Source organism: Motacilla alba, chromosome 10 (assembly GCF_015832195.1).
Source record: "Motacilla alba alba isolate MOTALB_02 chromosome 10, Motacilla_alba_V1.0_pri, whole genome shotgun sequence".
Lineage (NCBI taxonomy): Eukaryota > Metazoa > Chordata > Aves > Passeriformes > Motacillidae > Motacilla > Motacilla alba.
The window spans coordinates 5,870,446-5,885,574 of record NC_052025.1 but is presented as its reverse complement, the minus strand read 5'-3'; the positions used below and the strand labels follow the sequence as shown (position 1 = coordinate 5,885,574).

At 40.1% G+C, this 15,129-nt stretch overlaps 1 protein-coding gene across 1 annotated transcript in view; it reads left to right on the top strand.

Moving 5' to 3' along the window:
- The first annotated feature begins 545 nt into the window (after positions 1–545).
- The window catches only part of FAM189A1 (family with sequence similarity 189 member A1), a 126,065-nt gene continuing 111,481 nt past the window's right edge, over positions 546–15,129 (top strand). Inside the window, exon 1 of the mRNA XM_038146684.1 lies at positions 546–4,887. Coding sequence (XP_038002612.1) covers positions 4,816–4,887 — 72 coding nt within the window. The 5' untranslated portion in view covers positions 546–4,815. The remainder of the gene's footprint in view (positions 4,888–15,129) is intronic.

Genomic DNA, 15,129 nt, shown 5'->3' with positions numbered 1-15,129 from the left:
TAAAAGATTTTTTTTTAAATGCTGGGAAGCAGTGCATAACCCTGATGTTTCCTTTCTGTACTTCTACTTACAAGTAAATTTTGTTTCTCAGGCATGACTTAGCCCAGAAGATGCACTTACTATTGTTCCTATTCCTCCTCATGGCTTATCTCACTCACTAGCAGAGCATGAGACACTGGAAAGTCCTTGGCCTAGAGTAAGCACTACTTGACCAAACAAAAACATCAGTGTCATCAACAGTGATGTAATGGAGTTCAAAGCACAGCACACTGAGGAGAAAATTCTGTCCCAGCCAAAAGCAGGACCATGTGACACACTACAGAAGGAGTCAGTCAGACACTTGAGGCACCCTGGCATTACACTGCATGGACGTGGTGTTACTTGGTGTTCTGGGATCCTGAGTCCAGCGTGCTGTAAGGTGTAACTGTCCCGTGGTGATTTTACTGTAGTGATCCAGATTGCATCTTTCTGCTCTTCTGTTTTTAAAGAGCATAGGGCTATGCCTTTCTATCAAAATGAAAAAAAAACCCAAAAAACATTTTTGCTCTGTTGTTGTTTCATAAGTGAGATGAGAAACTGATGCTGTTCAAAAATGTGGCAATTCTTTACTGCAAGGCAGCTTGTTGGAGAAATTGTCCTTTGCTGTCTGCCTGTAGGAAGGTTTGTCAAAGTGTCTAATGTAAGCCATGTGCATGCCTTCTTTCTTGTTAAATCCCATTATTTTGGGTTAAAACATGGCCTGTGAGAATAACTAGGCCAAAATAACCCATTTATTTTAAAATAATAGTGGTTTTGAAATATTTATCCTTGCAACTGGTTGCATTCCTTATATCTTTTATATAGGCTAGGCTCTGCAGGAGGTAAGTTCACCTGTAACATTTTAATAATTGTTTCTACTTACTGTTTAATGTCAAGTTCAAAAACTGCATCTCTCAATTCTTCCTGTTTATCTCAGTGATGTCCTGGTCAACTCAGGCCCTGCAAATTGTATAGAAGTGTTGAAAATCTAAATCTCAAGTCTTGTGTTCATTTTTAACAAGGGCCTTCAGTGTTGGAAATAGACAGGGGATACAGAATTGCTGTTTCTCTCTGATTCAGGGTTTTGGTAAAAATATGTTTTTATTATTACTATTTTTTTTTCCAAGAAAAGGAGCAGTACATATTCAGTGATACGTACACAAACAGTTACATCTATAAAAATAATCCGTTCCTACCAGCCTGGGTTAGGTGAAGCAATTCAGCAGTGGTAGGGTATGGTTGAAGATTCTCTGCTGCAGTGAAACCTGGAATATGTGATGGAAATTAAAGCCATACAGCTTTGGAGAATAGATGCTGGTAAGCATATCTGAAAAAGGTGTTCTTCGTGTCGAAGTCTCTTGAGGAAGGCATTTGTAGAAGCCTTGCTGAGTGCTGCGGTGGTCTGGGTACATATGGACTTCTCTGGCTACTGGCTCCATCCACTGGCAATATCAAATGGTTGGGTTGAAATGTTTTTTTTATTACCTCCACACTGTGCATTATGATATTGTAAGCAAGGATCTGAGAATAAATACATGTAGTATTACATTATCTTTACAGTATTCTGCACCACTTACCTGTTTTGTACAGAAGTTGATGAGCACGGTAGATAGGCTGTGAAAATAAATGATAGCCTGTTAAGGTAAGTGCTGGTTGAAAACACTTTGGTTAAAGTGTTAGTTTCTAAATTATATTAAAAATAAGCAGTATTTCCTCAGAAAAATTGTGGCCTACTTCCCTTTCAGATTTGGGGCTTGGAATCTGGGGGAAGATGTAAAAGGAACAGGCTGTAAAATTTAAGGAAAATGAGATCAGGTATTTAGTCTGATAGGTTCTTTTATATCTTTGCATACTAATGGTGATACTAAACATACATTTAAAAGCCTTGCCAAAGATTTAGATAATTTTTGCCAGAGTGAAACCTGACATTGAAAATTATTCCTTGTAGAAAGAAGATGAGGAGAAATGTCTTTGCTAGAAGGATCATTCATAATACAGAGCCTGATAGAGAACTTCCAGTATAGGTGGTGTCACAGTGAAACTGACTGCAGTCATTTCCCTCCTAATTATACTTCTGTCCTTCCTGAATTAATGGCCAAATATTTGACATTGCAAAATAAAAAGGTAAGATAGAATTAACTACATGGGTGATACAGCAGTTTACATATTTCTTAACTGAATTAGCATGATACTAAAGCAGTACATTGCGGAAATCAGCTTAGTGCTCAGGAAATAATTGCTTAAAATTAGGATTTGTGCTAATTGTTTTCAGTTGGTCTTGCCTAAAAGCTGTGTAAAGGCACAAAGATATATGTGGATGCAAACCTTACTGTATAGGAAATAATGCTATGAAGTGAACTGCATAAACAATAACCTGCTGCCCCTGCAGAAGGGGCAGCCAGAGCCAAAGAGTTGCAGCCCTTTTCCCTGACCAGCAGTGGCAGTCCCCCTGGTGCTGCCAGTATTGGCACCACTTCTTAAATTTCTATCAGCAACTCACTGAAGGTTTTCATAGCCCTTCATGTGTCTGCTGAGAATGCAGGAGTGATGAGAATGGGCTTGCATATCTTCCAGATACATTCATATACAGACTTTCATTTTTTCTTAATAATTGACATCTTCATGGTTCTAGGCACTTTTGAAAAGGCAATTCAGACATAAGCTATTGCAGTAATATCTATGCAGCTGTGTCAGTCTCACTGAAATAAAGCTTACTCGTCCCCCAGCCCCTCATCCATACGTGGGACTTGCTGGTATAGAAGCCTGTGGGGTTGCTTTGGTTTCAAGAGACTGGAGACTTTTGGTTTCTATTCTGGTGGCATTTAAATATTATTTCCATCAATTAAATTTCCATCATTTAATGGCATAAATGGTATGGAGTCTTGGCCTGTGATGGTAACAGCTGCTCAGTTTTAAACCATGCCAGTAAGAGGAGAGAGCAGTTCTTCACAAATGCTGAAAACTATCACTAAGCAGGAAGAGTTTCTTGAGAGCCTGTAAAGCTGATGCTACTGCAGTGTTCTATTTAACACCTCAACCCCAAGAAACACTAGCAAAGTTCCTTGAGGATATGTTTTCTGATGAATTTGTCTATAGGATGCAGAAGTGTCTATCCCCCCAGTGGAGGTGAGGGAGGGTGGCATTGTTCTGGGGGCAAGGAGCTCAGAATTTCTCTTTCTGCAGTGTGAGAGTAGGTGATGACCAAGCGCAGAGTCTGTTCACAAAGGGGTAAAACATCTTTTTTTAATGAATAGCAAGCACTGTTCTGACATTCCCATAACTTTCAACATGTTTTCTGTTTCTCCTTTCTTTTGATAGGATGGTTAGAAGTTTGCTGATGACCTTGCTCCTCTGGTCTGTAGGCAGTAGTTCTCTAAAGTGTAGCATGGTAGGTAGTGAGCTGTGAGACCAGCATGCCTTGAACTACTCTGTATATGTGGATTTCAAAGCACTTAATTCTGAGGGAATTAAGTGTCACTCTTCATTTCTAGATGTGATCCTTGTTTTTTTAATATCAAAAATAAAAAGCACCTAGCTGAGGCTTTCTAGTGGTCAAGCCATGTACAGAAAATACACCATAATGTCATGCAAAAATACCTGCATGGAGTTCGGGCCAAAATGTGACAGAAATGGAGACGGAGGAATGCAAGTCCTTGTTGTGTGCATTGGTGCTTCAGTTCTCCTATTTTAAGAGAAAAAGGTATTGTTTTATCATAGACAAGTAGTTTTACAGTGGTAGAAAGTGTCAGTAAGAACCACTCTAAAAACTCTCAAGGAAACAGAAAATGTGTCTGAATATAAGTAAGTGAAAACTAGAAAACTATTCTGTCTGTCGGGTGAATGTTTTCAGTCTGGTTTTATGTATATACACATACCCGCCTGCCACTACTGCCAAGTCTGAGCTTTGCAGGTAACGGGGGGGTGTGCTTGTGTATCTAAGTCTTGTTCACCTCCCATAGGATCCACCGGACATTCTGGAGTGATCAAAATGCATATCTGCCACAGAACTTGGTGCACTTTGAACTTTTACTGGATTTTCATAGCAATTAGAAATAGTTTTACCATATGCTCTTGAGGGTTGCTGAGCACATTATAATAATGCTGTGTATGTAATTGGACTACTCTTCACAAACAGGAAAAACAAAGATAATCACCTGTTTGTGAACAAAAAAGCACTTCTTAAAATAAGAAGTTTGCTTTCTCATGCCGTGAAAGAAAATGAATGCATAATTTAAAACACTTCAATTAAAAAGGAGTAATTCAGATCAGCAATTTGTGTTAGATTCCCTTTGTGCAGGCTTCTGCGCAATGAGAACTCCATCAGAGCTCCTGTGCAGTGTATCCGTAACACAGATTGGCTAATCCAAAATCACACTTCACTTCTGCCAGTCTCTTACCACTCCTTTTGATTTATCAGCCTTAATACTGGCAAGTGCTGCTGGGTTTTTATCGCGGGCTGAAGAGCTGCTGAGCCTTTGAGCTCGCATGAGAGTGAAGATAACAACCACTGGGGGGGAGTCGTGCCTAAGGAACAGCGAGCGGCTCCGGGTGCCTGCAGCTGCGGGCAGCTGTGCCCTCCCGGCCACCAAACCGCTTTGGCACAGGGACAGTGACATCCGTGCAGAGCCTCACGTGTCTCAGCTGGCATTTCAAACTGCTGTCAGCTCGTCAACAAGAGGCAGGTTCTCACAGCAGGTAGCCAAGGGGAAGATGTTCAGATTAATGCAGTCATCAGAAAGCCTCGCGTGGCCTTCGGTGTGGCGATAGGGAGCCAGAGCTGCTCGTCCAGCTTGAAGGATGGCCATGTTCCCTTCAGTGGAAAGGACTCTTGCACAAATAGTTCTTCATCGTGTCCCTTCTGCAAAACAGGTTGGCTTAATTTTTTTGAGACTTGCTGCCACTTTCAGAGAACAGTGATTGCTTGAAGGCTGCTTGTGTAGTTACAAAACAGATGTTCTTATTTAGAAAGCTGTGAAAGCAAAGAGACAGTGCAACAGGAGTCTCAAACTCACTGTGACCAGCTCTATCTGTGCCATCTCACTTTGCTACAGCACAGTATTTTTTGTCTTTGTCATTTTTCCAGGACTGTGGGTTTTCTTTATGAGCTAATAAACTGAAGGGGAAAATGCCAGAAGGATGCTCTGATGTAATATACCCAGCAAGAGATTATAGACTTTTATAGACTTTCTTTAGTCTGCAGTTAATTCATTTTTCATGTTCTCTTTGCATAAACTGTTATCTCTTTCAAACCAAATTGCAAACAAGCCTTAGGAAAGAATTGAGTGTAGTACAGAGTAATTTCCTAAAGAATAGTCTATGTAAACTACTGCTAGGGTATTTTTTACTATCTCAAAATGTTTTTTTCATAGCAGTGTGATGTCTGTGTAACAGTCTGGATGGTCTAATCTGGATCAAATTCTAAAATAAATGAATTTTCTAGGTCTTGAATTTTTTTCCAAACCTTTTTTCTTCAGGAGGAGGACATGACCTTTGTGCCATGGGAATATATAAAAAAATTCATGTTTAGGCTCTTGGGTAATTATGTATATGGAGTTAAGAAATGAATTTTTAAAGGCCTTCCCAGCATTTGAGACCTTCACTCTAAATGGATGACTCATTAGTAAGCCCATTTTAATTCCTTGCTTTCTTAATTGTCATGAGAAATTAGTTATTTGGAGTATAGATAATAATTTTTCTATTAACAAAATAGAAGTTAAATGCCAAATGTTCTATGAATACCTTCATGCAACTTCATAGACTTTGGAAAAATCTGCATGAAATGTTAAAAAATATTTTAATCCAAGAAGATCAAAGATTTACTTATCTCTAGTTTTCTGTCAAAATGTGCTAATTTTGGGTGGTGAGATCAGACCTTTCTTGCAGCAATCACAGCTGAGTAAGAAATTTCTTTCTGTTAAGCAAAAAAATTGATGTTCCAAAAATGTTTCTGGTCTTGAATTTGAGCAGATATTTTAAGGGTTTAGTGAGGCAATGAAATCCAGGGATCCATCTGTGCATCATTTTATTCTTGGCGAATGTTAAGTTCTAAAAATACATGGGAAGGGCTGCTGGGGTTCTGGTGCAGAGTTATGTAAGGATAAATATGACCTGTAGAATACTATTAACTATGTAGAATAGTATTTGCTTATGGCATGTGCAGAATTCCAGAATGTTATGCCCCTGTGTTTACGGGCATGGCATTTGCTAAGTAGTTTTGTTTGGATGTTTATTTTGCATTAAGAACAGCCATTTTGGGACCAGTGAGTAAGGAGAGAGACCCAAAAGAAAGGTGGTGTAAGTAATTTCATTCATTCTGTATGTCTTGATAAATAATGAACTTAAATACAATGTGACTCTTCATAGTAAAACTTTAAATTTGTGGACAAGTTTTCTGAGGTGAATCACTTAACGTGTAACTTAAAGTAAAATTAAGGAGAAGAAAAGAATTCCACTACAAAGTTACCTCCAAAACCTCCACAGCAGTCCAGGTCTTGCATGTAGTAGCTGCTCGGGCTTTTCTTCTTCAGCATCAGTTCAAATATGCTTCCAGGAATATCCTCCATGTGTTTGGGAAAGGAGAAGCAAATTGAAAAGAGATCAAAATTGTATCTTGTATGGTCATAACTCTTGTGGAGCAGTACTGCTGCTCAGCTGCAGTGTAGCTGAATGCAGAGCTAATGGAGTTAAGTGCAGAAGTGAAACCAGGTTGACTTTCAATCCCAGTAATAGGAACTGCAATACATAGCTTTATTCAGCATCTTAAATTTTTTTTTAGTGCACATTGTTTGTGATTCTGATGTAGACATGATGTTTCCCTCAGCACTAACAGAAGCCAAATTGCTGTGACAAGAAAAAGTTGCACTGTGGGTACATGGCCTCATGAAATGCCTTGGCTCTTCACTCTTGGGTGCTGTACTGGGGCATGTGGAAACCTCCCTGCTCTGCTGTGTGTTGTCTTTACATCAGAGCACCTTGTGAAGGTCTTGGCACTGGGATTCACTGAGATTCAGCTCCCATTCTGGCAGCGTGCCCTTGCAGCAAAGGCATCTGCAGTGCTCTCCTGGGCTGCATGAGGCAAACTATTGCCAGCTGCTCCAGGAGGAGATCCTTCCCCTGACCCCTTGGCTCAGCACTGCTGAGCTTGGAGGTCTCTGTTCACTCCTGGCTCCGCCGGAGAGATGTGGATGTGTTGGAGAGAGTGGAGCCAAGAGCCACAGAGATGGTGAAGGGGTGGGGCAGCTCTACAATGAGTAAAGGCTGAGAAAGCTGGGGCAGTTTAGGCTGCAGGGGAGAAGGCTGGGGGGGGTTCTTTTATTGATACTGTGAGCAGAAACCAACTACCACAAGGAAGGGTGCAAAGAAGGTGGAGCTGTGCTCCTTTCGGTGGGTTCTGAGGCACAACTAGAGAGATGGTACAGAATGGAACCCAGAGGGTTCCTTCTGAACATGACAAACCACTTATTTGCTATGAAATTGCCCCTGGAGGTCATGGACTCTCCATCCTTGGAGTTACTCAAAAGCCACTTGGCTCTGGGTGACCCTGCTTAAACAGTGAGGGCTGGACAGAGCTCTGGATGTTCCTTCCACCCTTAACCATCCAAAGACTTTTCTGACCAGGCAGAATAACTTTGGTGCCGATCCCAGTGAAGCTGTTCCCTCATTTTTAAGAGCCCAGGTGAGTTCTAATCCATGAACTGCTCTGGCCTGCTAATTTATGGAGCATCTGATTGTGTCCAAAAGAAGTGGCAAAAATACCATACTTCATAAAGACCCTCTGAGACACCAGTGTTGTTTAAAAATTGGTTAAGAAATTTGCTCAGTTGCTGTTACTCCTCCTCTGCTCTGCTGTCATACTGTTTATGGAAGAAGATTGGAAGCAAATAAGCATAACAGTTTAGCTCAAAATCCCTATGTGTGGTTTCCATATTTTTGCTGTTAATTGAACAAAACGTACTTGTAGCTGTCCATAGCTCTACTTTAATCTAGCTGAATTGTTTGTGTTCAGTGAGGCTTCCTGCATGAAACAGCTGCAAAGTTGCCACAGTGTAGTAGGGATGTTGCTGCTAGTGCTTTTATCCTATTATGTGATCTTATCATGTAATACTTTGAAATTTTCACTCTGCAGACATTAATGCTGTAAAGCTTTCCTTATTTACACAGTACTTGCCATATTTAGATGGTAAATTAACTCACCTGTATTTGGTGCCCAATGTCAAGAAACATTAAAAGCTTCCAATACTAGAAGTGATGTGGTTTTTGCAGCAGTAGTAGCCCTGCTGCCTTGTTTTCAGCTGGACAATGCTGTAGCTGCCTCTGTCTGCCTTGGAAATCATTGGTTTGGTGCCTGCAAGCAGCAAGGGCCCTGTGCCACATCCTGGGCTGGGGGATAGGTACAAACAGAACACCCTGGGTCATGCAGGTCTTCAGCTGCTCCAGTCTGTGTAACTTCCAAGGCTCAAGCTACAGCTCTGTTCTCTGTGTTCCATTGTTCCTTTCTCACCTGAATAGTTTCTCACTGAACATTCCCTGGAAGGTTTCATGTTTGACAATAAAATCTGTTCTTGCCACCCAATGAACCTTGGAATACCTTTGAAAATAGAATGAGGCTAATGGAGGAGGTAACACTTTTTTCCTACTACAATCTAGAGCCTCCTTTGTCTCAGTTAAATATTTACAGCCCACGTTCTATAATTCAACAGGAAAAGGTTTAGAGAATTCAGACACTAGAGTGTTTTGCTGTAGTACTTCTAAGATTCAGCACATGACAAAAATGATTTTAGCTTCTAGAATATTGCTTTATTTATGAACTGTCCCTGTCAGGGATGTTAATTTGCACTTTGCTCGCAGTGCAAAAGCTGCCAGGCCAGCTGTTGGATGCTGAAGCAACCTATTTATACACAGACCTCCAGACCAGAAACTTTTCCCAGTTGTATGCAGTTAAGATTTAATTTGCCTCTCAGTTTTTGTGGGATCACAATTATGGACTGTTCGGCTTCAAGTGATGACTGAAGTTGGATTTTATTTGCATTTCTTTAAGAAATAGTTTTCATTCTGATTGAGGAAGTGACTTGTGTTTTCATTTCAACTGTTCCCCAGCACTTGGGATGGCAGCTTAGAGCTAATAAATGCTGTAGATGTGTGTTTGTAGCCATCACTCCATTTAAGTGACAGATCCTTCCTAACATGTAATAGGCTGCCCACTGTCTGACTAATAATTGTTAATGTGATCCTCCGTTGAAGCAGAGAAAAGCTGCAGCCAGCAATTTGAAACGTGTGTGCACACACTGCTAATCCAGCCTTTGTGCACATACTGGTGTTGAGTGGTGTAAAATTCACATGATGTGTAAGGAGTCATGGTTTTCAGTAAAAGAAAGGAAAATCAGGCTTTGGGTTTTATTCCTACTGGTCACAGGAGGGTCTTGCTATGAACATAATATAGACATGGGGATGCTATCAGAAGTGACTACAGTGAGAGACTAGAAGTAATAGTAATATCAGCATACGTCAAAATAGTTCTTTATCAGCTGGACATGCAAAAAAAAAAACCCAAAAACCACGCTACCCTTTCCAGCCTCAGGTTTCTAACAGGTGCCCAAAACCTACAGCAGTAACTAGCTTTGCTTCACTCAAAATCACACCAAAGCCTATTGTGGACCTGGAATATACATTAGGAACAGGTGGGAAACAGTAGCGGCATTGCCTGAATGTAGCAACTCTTTACTTGTCTAGCTTCTACTCCATCTTTTTAAAATCTGCTCTTAATTTGCCATTGCAGTTGGTGAAGTTTTTAGCAATTTTAAAACTACAGACTTTTTTGGGAATACCACAGATGAGCCACACGTACTCAAAAGACAAGGACAGTGAAGGCAACAGACCGTAAAATGCCAGACTGACGTGGATAAAAGTATTATCATAGATAGCGTGTGTGAGTTAAGCAGCTCTGAAATGCTGTGTTACGGGCACATATGGTGTGAGCTGTGTAATCAAGTTGTTATGCATGGGTGGAGATTGCTTAGGAGAGGAATGATGGATGGTTGCAAATAAGCTATTGCTTAATAATCCATGCAGTTGTTGAAGGACTCGTGTTGCTCTGACTTGTGCCTGGCACACACAGCCCCACCTCCCAGCACTTCTGTCCCTGCTGCTCTGGCTACTCCCAGGAATGCTGTGGGAAATAGCAAATCACGCTTAGAGCTTCAGTTTACTGTAAGACACCACAGGAGGGGAAAAACGAGCTATAAATGACTATGGCAGATATCAGCCATAAGTGAAGCACTTGTATTTGTTTAAGCATTGCTTTTAAAGTGTTTCAAACAACATTTTTTTGCTGGATCTTTCCCTTTTAGTGAATCTGCCCTTCCACAGAGAGTCATGAAGAATCAAAATCTGAAGATAGCAGCTTCTCGGAGAGACTAATGTTTTTTATGTGCCATTTAATATGTGTAGGAATTTCAGCAGTTGATTCTCAAAAGGATAATTACTTCATTACCAAATGTAAAAATTATAAACAGGAAATTGTTTCATCTGTCTATCAAGTAACTTCAATGTCCAGAGGTCGGCGTAGAGCCCATTAACTCTGCAAACCTGCTGTGTCTAATAACTGCTGTATGTGAAGGGCATGTAGGGAAACAGAGCTCAGGAACAAAGACCAGCAAATCTGCACTTTGTGGTAGTGATCAATTTGGTTTCAAGTCCTTCATTAGAGTATCTTTGAATATACCCTTTCATGTGGAGATGATCAGGAGACTGCTCTGCTGGCAACCTTTCCATCTGTGAAATAGAGTTCATAAGAGGCCCTGAACTTGGGTTGAGGAGGACTGGAGTGGCTGTGCTCTACTGCAATGAGATTGCTCTCTGATGCTGGCCAAGAGGATTTGTTCAAATAGCTTATGCACTTGGGTAAGCTTTTGTATATGTTGTCTTCACCAGGCAGTGTACTTTGTAAGTGAGCTGCTTCCTACTAAAAGACTAAATACAGTTAGAAACTGTTCAGATTAAAGAGGGGTAACTTACTGGGTGCCATAATAAAATCAGTTCCTAGGATATTAAAAAATACTGGTTTGTACTGTGTTTTGGTTAGTGACAGCCCAAAGTTTTAATATGGTGTTAAGTTTGCTCATCTTCCATCTTTCACTAATTTCAGGGTCTTCTCAAAACCCAGGAAATGGGGGAGTTGAGAGTCATTCCAATATATATGGCTTTGGTCCACTGTGTTAACCATGTTTTTTTCCTCTTCTGTATCCCTATTTTGGTAAAGCAAAATTATCCTTGTTCCTTCAAAGCTGTTCTCTTCAGTTACAGCATTTCCTCTTGCACAGAAACATCTGATGCCTCTAGTGCTGCCTGTGCTGTGCTAATTACTCTTGTTCCTCACTGGTAGTAATGTCCTAACATTTGGAAAAGGAATCACAGCAGGTGAGGGAATGGAAGCTGTCAGGCCATGAGCCCAGTAATGTAAAGGCTACCATCCACAGCATTTTACATTGTGAATCAAAGAATCAAGTTGAATTTTAGAATGTTGTTTTTTATGGAATAGAAAATAATAAAAAATCCAGGTTGTTTAGTATATCAAACATGTTTTTACTAATGACACTTCTATCTGTATCTTTAATATTGCTATTAAAAGGGACTTAATTAAATAAAATGCTCTGTGATTTATTGAAATAGCCTGTAATAGCTCAATGTGCTTATACCTTCTTGAAATTCCCAAAACACATTGTGCTAATGCAGCTAATGGCAAGTCCATCACTGCACCACCTGTCTGTTTGTGATTTGCAAGGCCTATTAACTCTATTTATCATTGAGCTGATATGAGGCAGAGAAGAAAGAATGAGATTAGAGTAATTTCATAGAGGAAAATGGCAAGAGGAAGTGGGCAAGGTGAAGTAGTTCTTAAAAGGAGTGCACAACTTGTGAAGTCACAGTTCTCTAGTACTTTAAATTAGAATGTTTCCTGAGAGTTTGATCAAAGAAGCAATTTTAATGGGCTTCTGAAGCAAAAATACTGTGGTAGGCTCTTTGAGAGTATGCTGACAGACATCCTTCCCTTTGCAGTCTGATCACCAAAGGGAAGCCTTGGAATTTACCCAGATTCTGAATTACACAGAGTAGGTATCTGTTTTGGATGACTTGTCTCCCCAAAAGTGTGACTCTAGTGTAGATTTTAGCTTAATTTACTTTCCTCCAGGATAACACCTGAGGCTTATTAGCAATTTCCACAGTAGTCCAGGCTACATATTTAATTCCATACTTACCAGCAATCAACTGAAAATATAAAAAAAAATAGATTTGAATACACACACAGCAGAAAGCAAAGTAGCTTGTAATATACGGAGGTAAGAAGAAATTACAGAATGCTTTAAAATCTCATTTAAAATTATATATTGTTCCACTAGCTTTATCTGGTAGAGGAAGTAGGGAGCTGTAGTTGTCCTTCAGTTGCACAGATCGTATTGGAAACATTATTTAATATTTATACGCCAGAATGGTTTTATTTCAGTCCTGCCTAATGTGAACAATGTTATTTTATCAGCTTCTATCTCTATTTAAAGTAAAAATGTTCCTTATCTTTAATAGCAGCAGAACACTTACAGTAATGCTTTTCTTAGAAAACACCCACCCTGAAACGGGAGCAGAGCCAGAGCCTCCCCTGACAGGGTGCACATTAGACACAGTTTTCTGAGGACACCAAGTGTGGTGACCCAGAGCAGCAGAATGCCTGGGGATGAACTTTATTGGCTCTACTGCAGGTCCTGTGTGAATCCAAGGGATGACTTGCCACTGGGTCCCAACCTCCTCAGCTGGTAATGCAGAACATCACAAAAGAAAAAGGATTGAGAAGTACCTGGAGCCTTCAGAACTCTGCTTGAATGGCTGTAAGAATTCATCAGGTAGGAAGCACAAGCAGAATAGCAGATTTTCCCCCATTGTTTCTCATTTTTTGAAGCTTACAGAGTTACTTTTCCAACCCCAGGAACATTTCACCCTCATAATGATTGGAGACTATGTGATACTACTCAGAAACTGTTCAGGCAGTAATGTGAAGAGAACAGGGAGCATTAAGTGGTTGTTAGGTTGAAACAAAATCTTCTGAGCTACTAAGAGATAATTAGGCTTTCAGTGGGGAAAGAAAAATATAATTTAAAGGCCTTTACTAAACTTGGTTTTTCCTGAAGTGTTTACCTAACAGCTGTTCTCCTAAGAGACTCCCTTCTGAATTATTCAGTTCCGCAGTACAACGTCGACTCCTACCCAGGGGCCTGAAAAACTCAGAGAAAAACCTGAAATAATAATCCAACTGTCTCATATTCTGTGTAATGGAGCAATTGCCTCCAAATTGCTCTTGCTAACTCAGGCCTCGGTGCCCCTTCAGTAGCATCAGGTTATTGCAGGAGATGTGTGTGAAATGGTACCAGTTTGAGCAAGGGGTGACTGGCCCTGGCTTGCTGGTGCTAGGGGGAGCAATGCTCTTTGCTGCAGGGTGAATGAGAGGACACTGAGCAGGCTGGCACACCATCAAATGCCCCCTTGGGAAGAAAGGCTTTGACAAGAGGGAGATTAAAAAAAAAAAAAAAAAAATTAGGGATTGTGCTAAAATACTGGGTGAAGAGTAATCCTAGCTGTACTCTAGCTGACCTTGTTAATTTTCCTGGTTCTTAGAGAAAGAATCACAAAGCCTGAATGAAATTTCTCACTAATTCTTTTGTTTGAAGGGTAGTGAGACAATCTGCTTAATTATTTTTGGCAGTTGAGATAAGTCTGGTTTTCAAGCACTTGTCATAGTAACGAATATTCTGTTAAGAGTAATTGCTTTTTCTGTATGTACACCTCTCTATTCAGTGCTTTTGTATTATTGTTTTTACTATAAATCCTGCAGGGAATTTTTCTCTGCCAAACCATTTTATATCCTTGGCTTACATTCCACCTAAATAGTTTTTGCCACATTTCCCTGTATTAGTCTCTGACAACTACCATAATATAAGAGGGAGGTGTAAGATTTTTTTTGTTTATTTTTTAAATCATCACCAAAAATATTCCATTTAGACACATTAAAATGACAAAAAATAGAGATTAGCATTGGAGTACAATTCTTCAGCATATCAAATCCTTCTCATTTTGGCGTTGCCAAAACCGAAGAGAGACTTTCATTCCACCTGTCATTTCTACAGACCTCGGGCCACTGTGGTGAGTGATGCTGCCAGCACTGTTCCCTAGGCAGCCACAAACGTGCACTGCTCATTATGCACTGATATTCCCCAGGGATGTTTTTTATTTCCCCTCAGGCCAACGGCAAGCTACTTTGGAAAACACATAGGCAGTATTCCTTTCAAAACAACAAGTGCCTGTCTTTCAGAAGAAACACTCTATGGGTAATTATAGAAAAGATTTCCTTTTGAGGAAACCATCTTCTAGAAGTGCCACTGGGTGCAGCCATTTGCATGGGCAAGGTTTACTGTGTGTAGAACTGTGACAGACCTTTCTAAATGCACCAATAATCAGCCGCTGTCTGCCCCACCAGCCTGTGTATTTCAAGTAACCTGCTTGGAGTGATCTCTTCCTTCTGCACTGGAGATCTGCTGAATCATAGGTCCCATGATCTTTTTTTTGCACCTTCCAATGCAAGAGTCTTAATTCTGATAGAAACTTGGCCATGTACTTTCTGACCAGATAAAAACTGTTTTAGGGAGTGCCACCTATGTTGAATGAACGCCCTATTTTAAAAGCACTTTGAAGAGCAAAGAAAGTGCTGCATGCTGTTAAAAAAAAGCACACCCAACATTCAGAACACTGTCAAAAACGGAATATTGCATTTTATACTGATTTAAGTAGACAGTTAAGAGTAGCTTTTCACAGAACAAATGTAATTTCTTGACTTGCTCCATATTTTTCTATGCTGAAAGAGAAGTTAGTTTTGTGCATAAATGAGTCGCTTAGACTTAAAACAATAAAGTTAAAGATTCTTGGTGCATATGGATAACAAGTTTATAAAGGTTTTTCCATATACTGATTGTAACTGAATCATAAATATATAATAAATAATTATGCTGAAGTTATCTCTTCCTAAAGGCTTTATTTCAAAAAGTGTACAGTAAGACTTGTCTCAATTTCTTG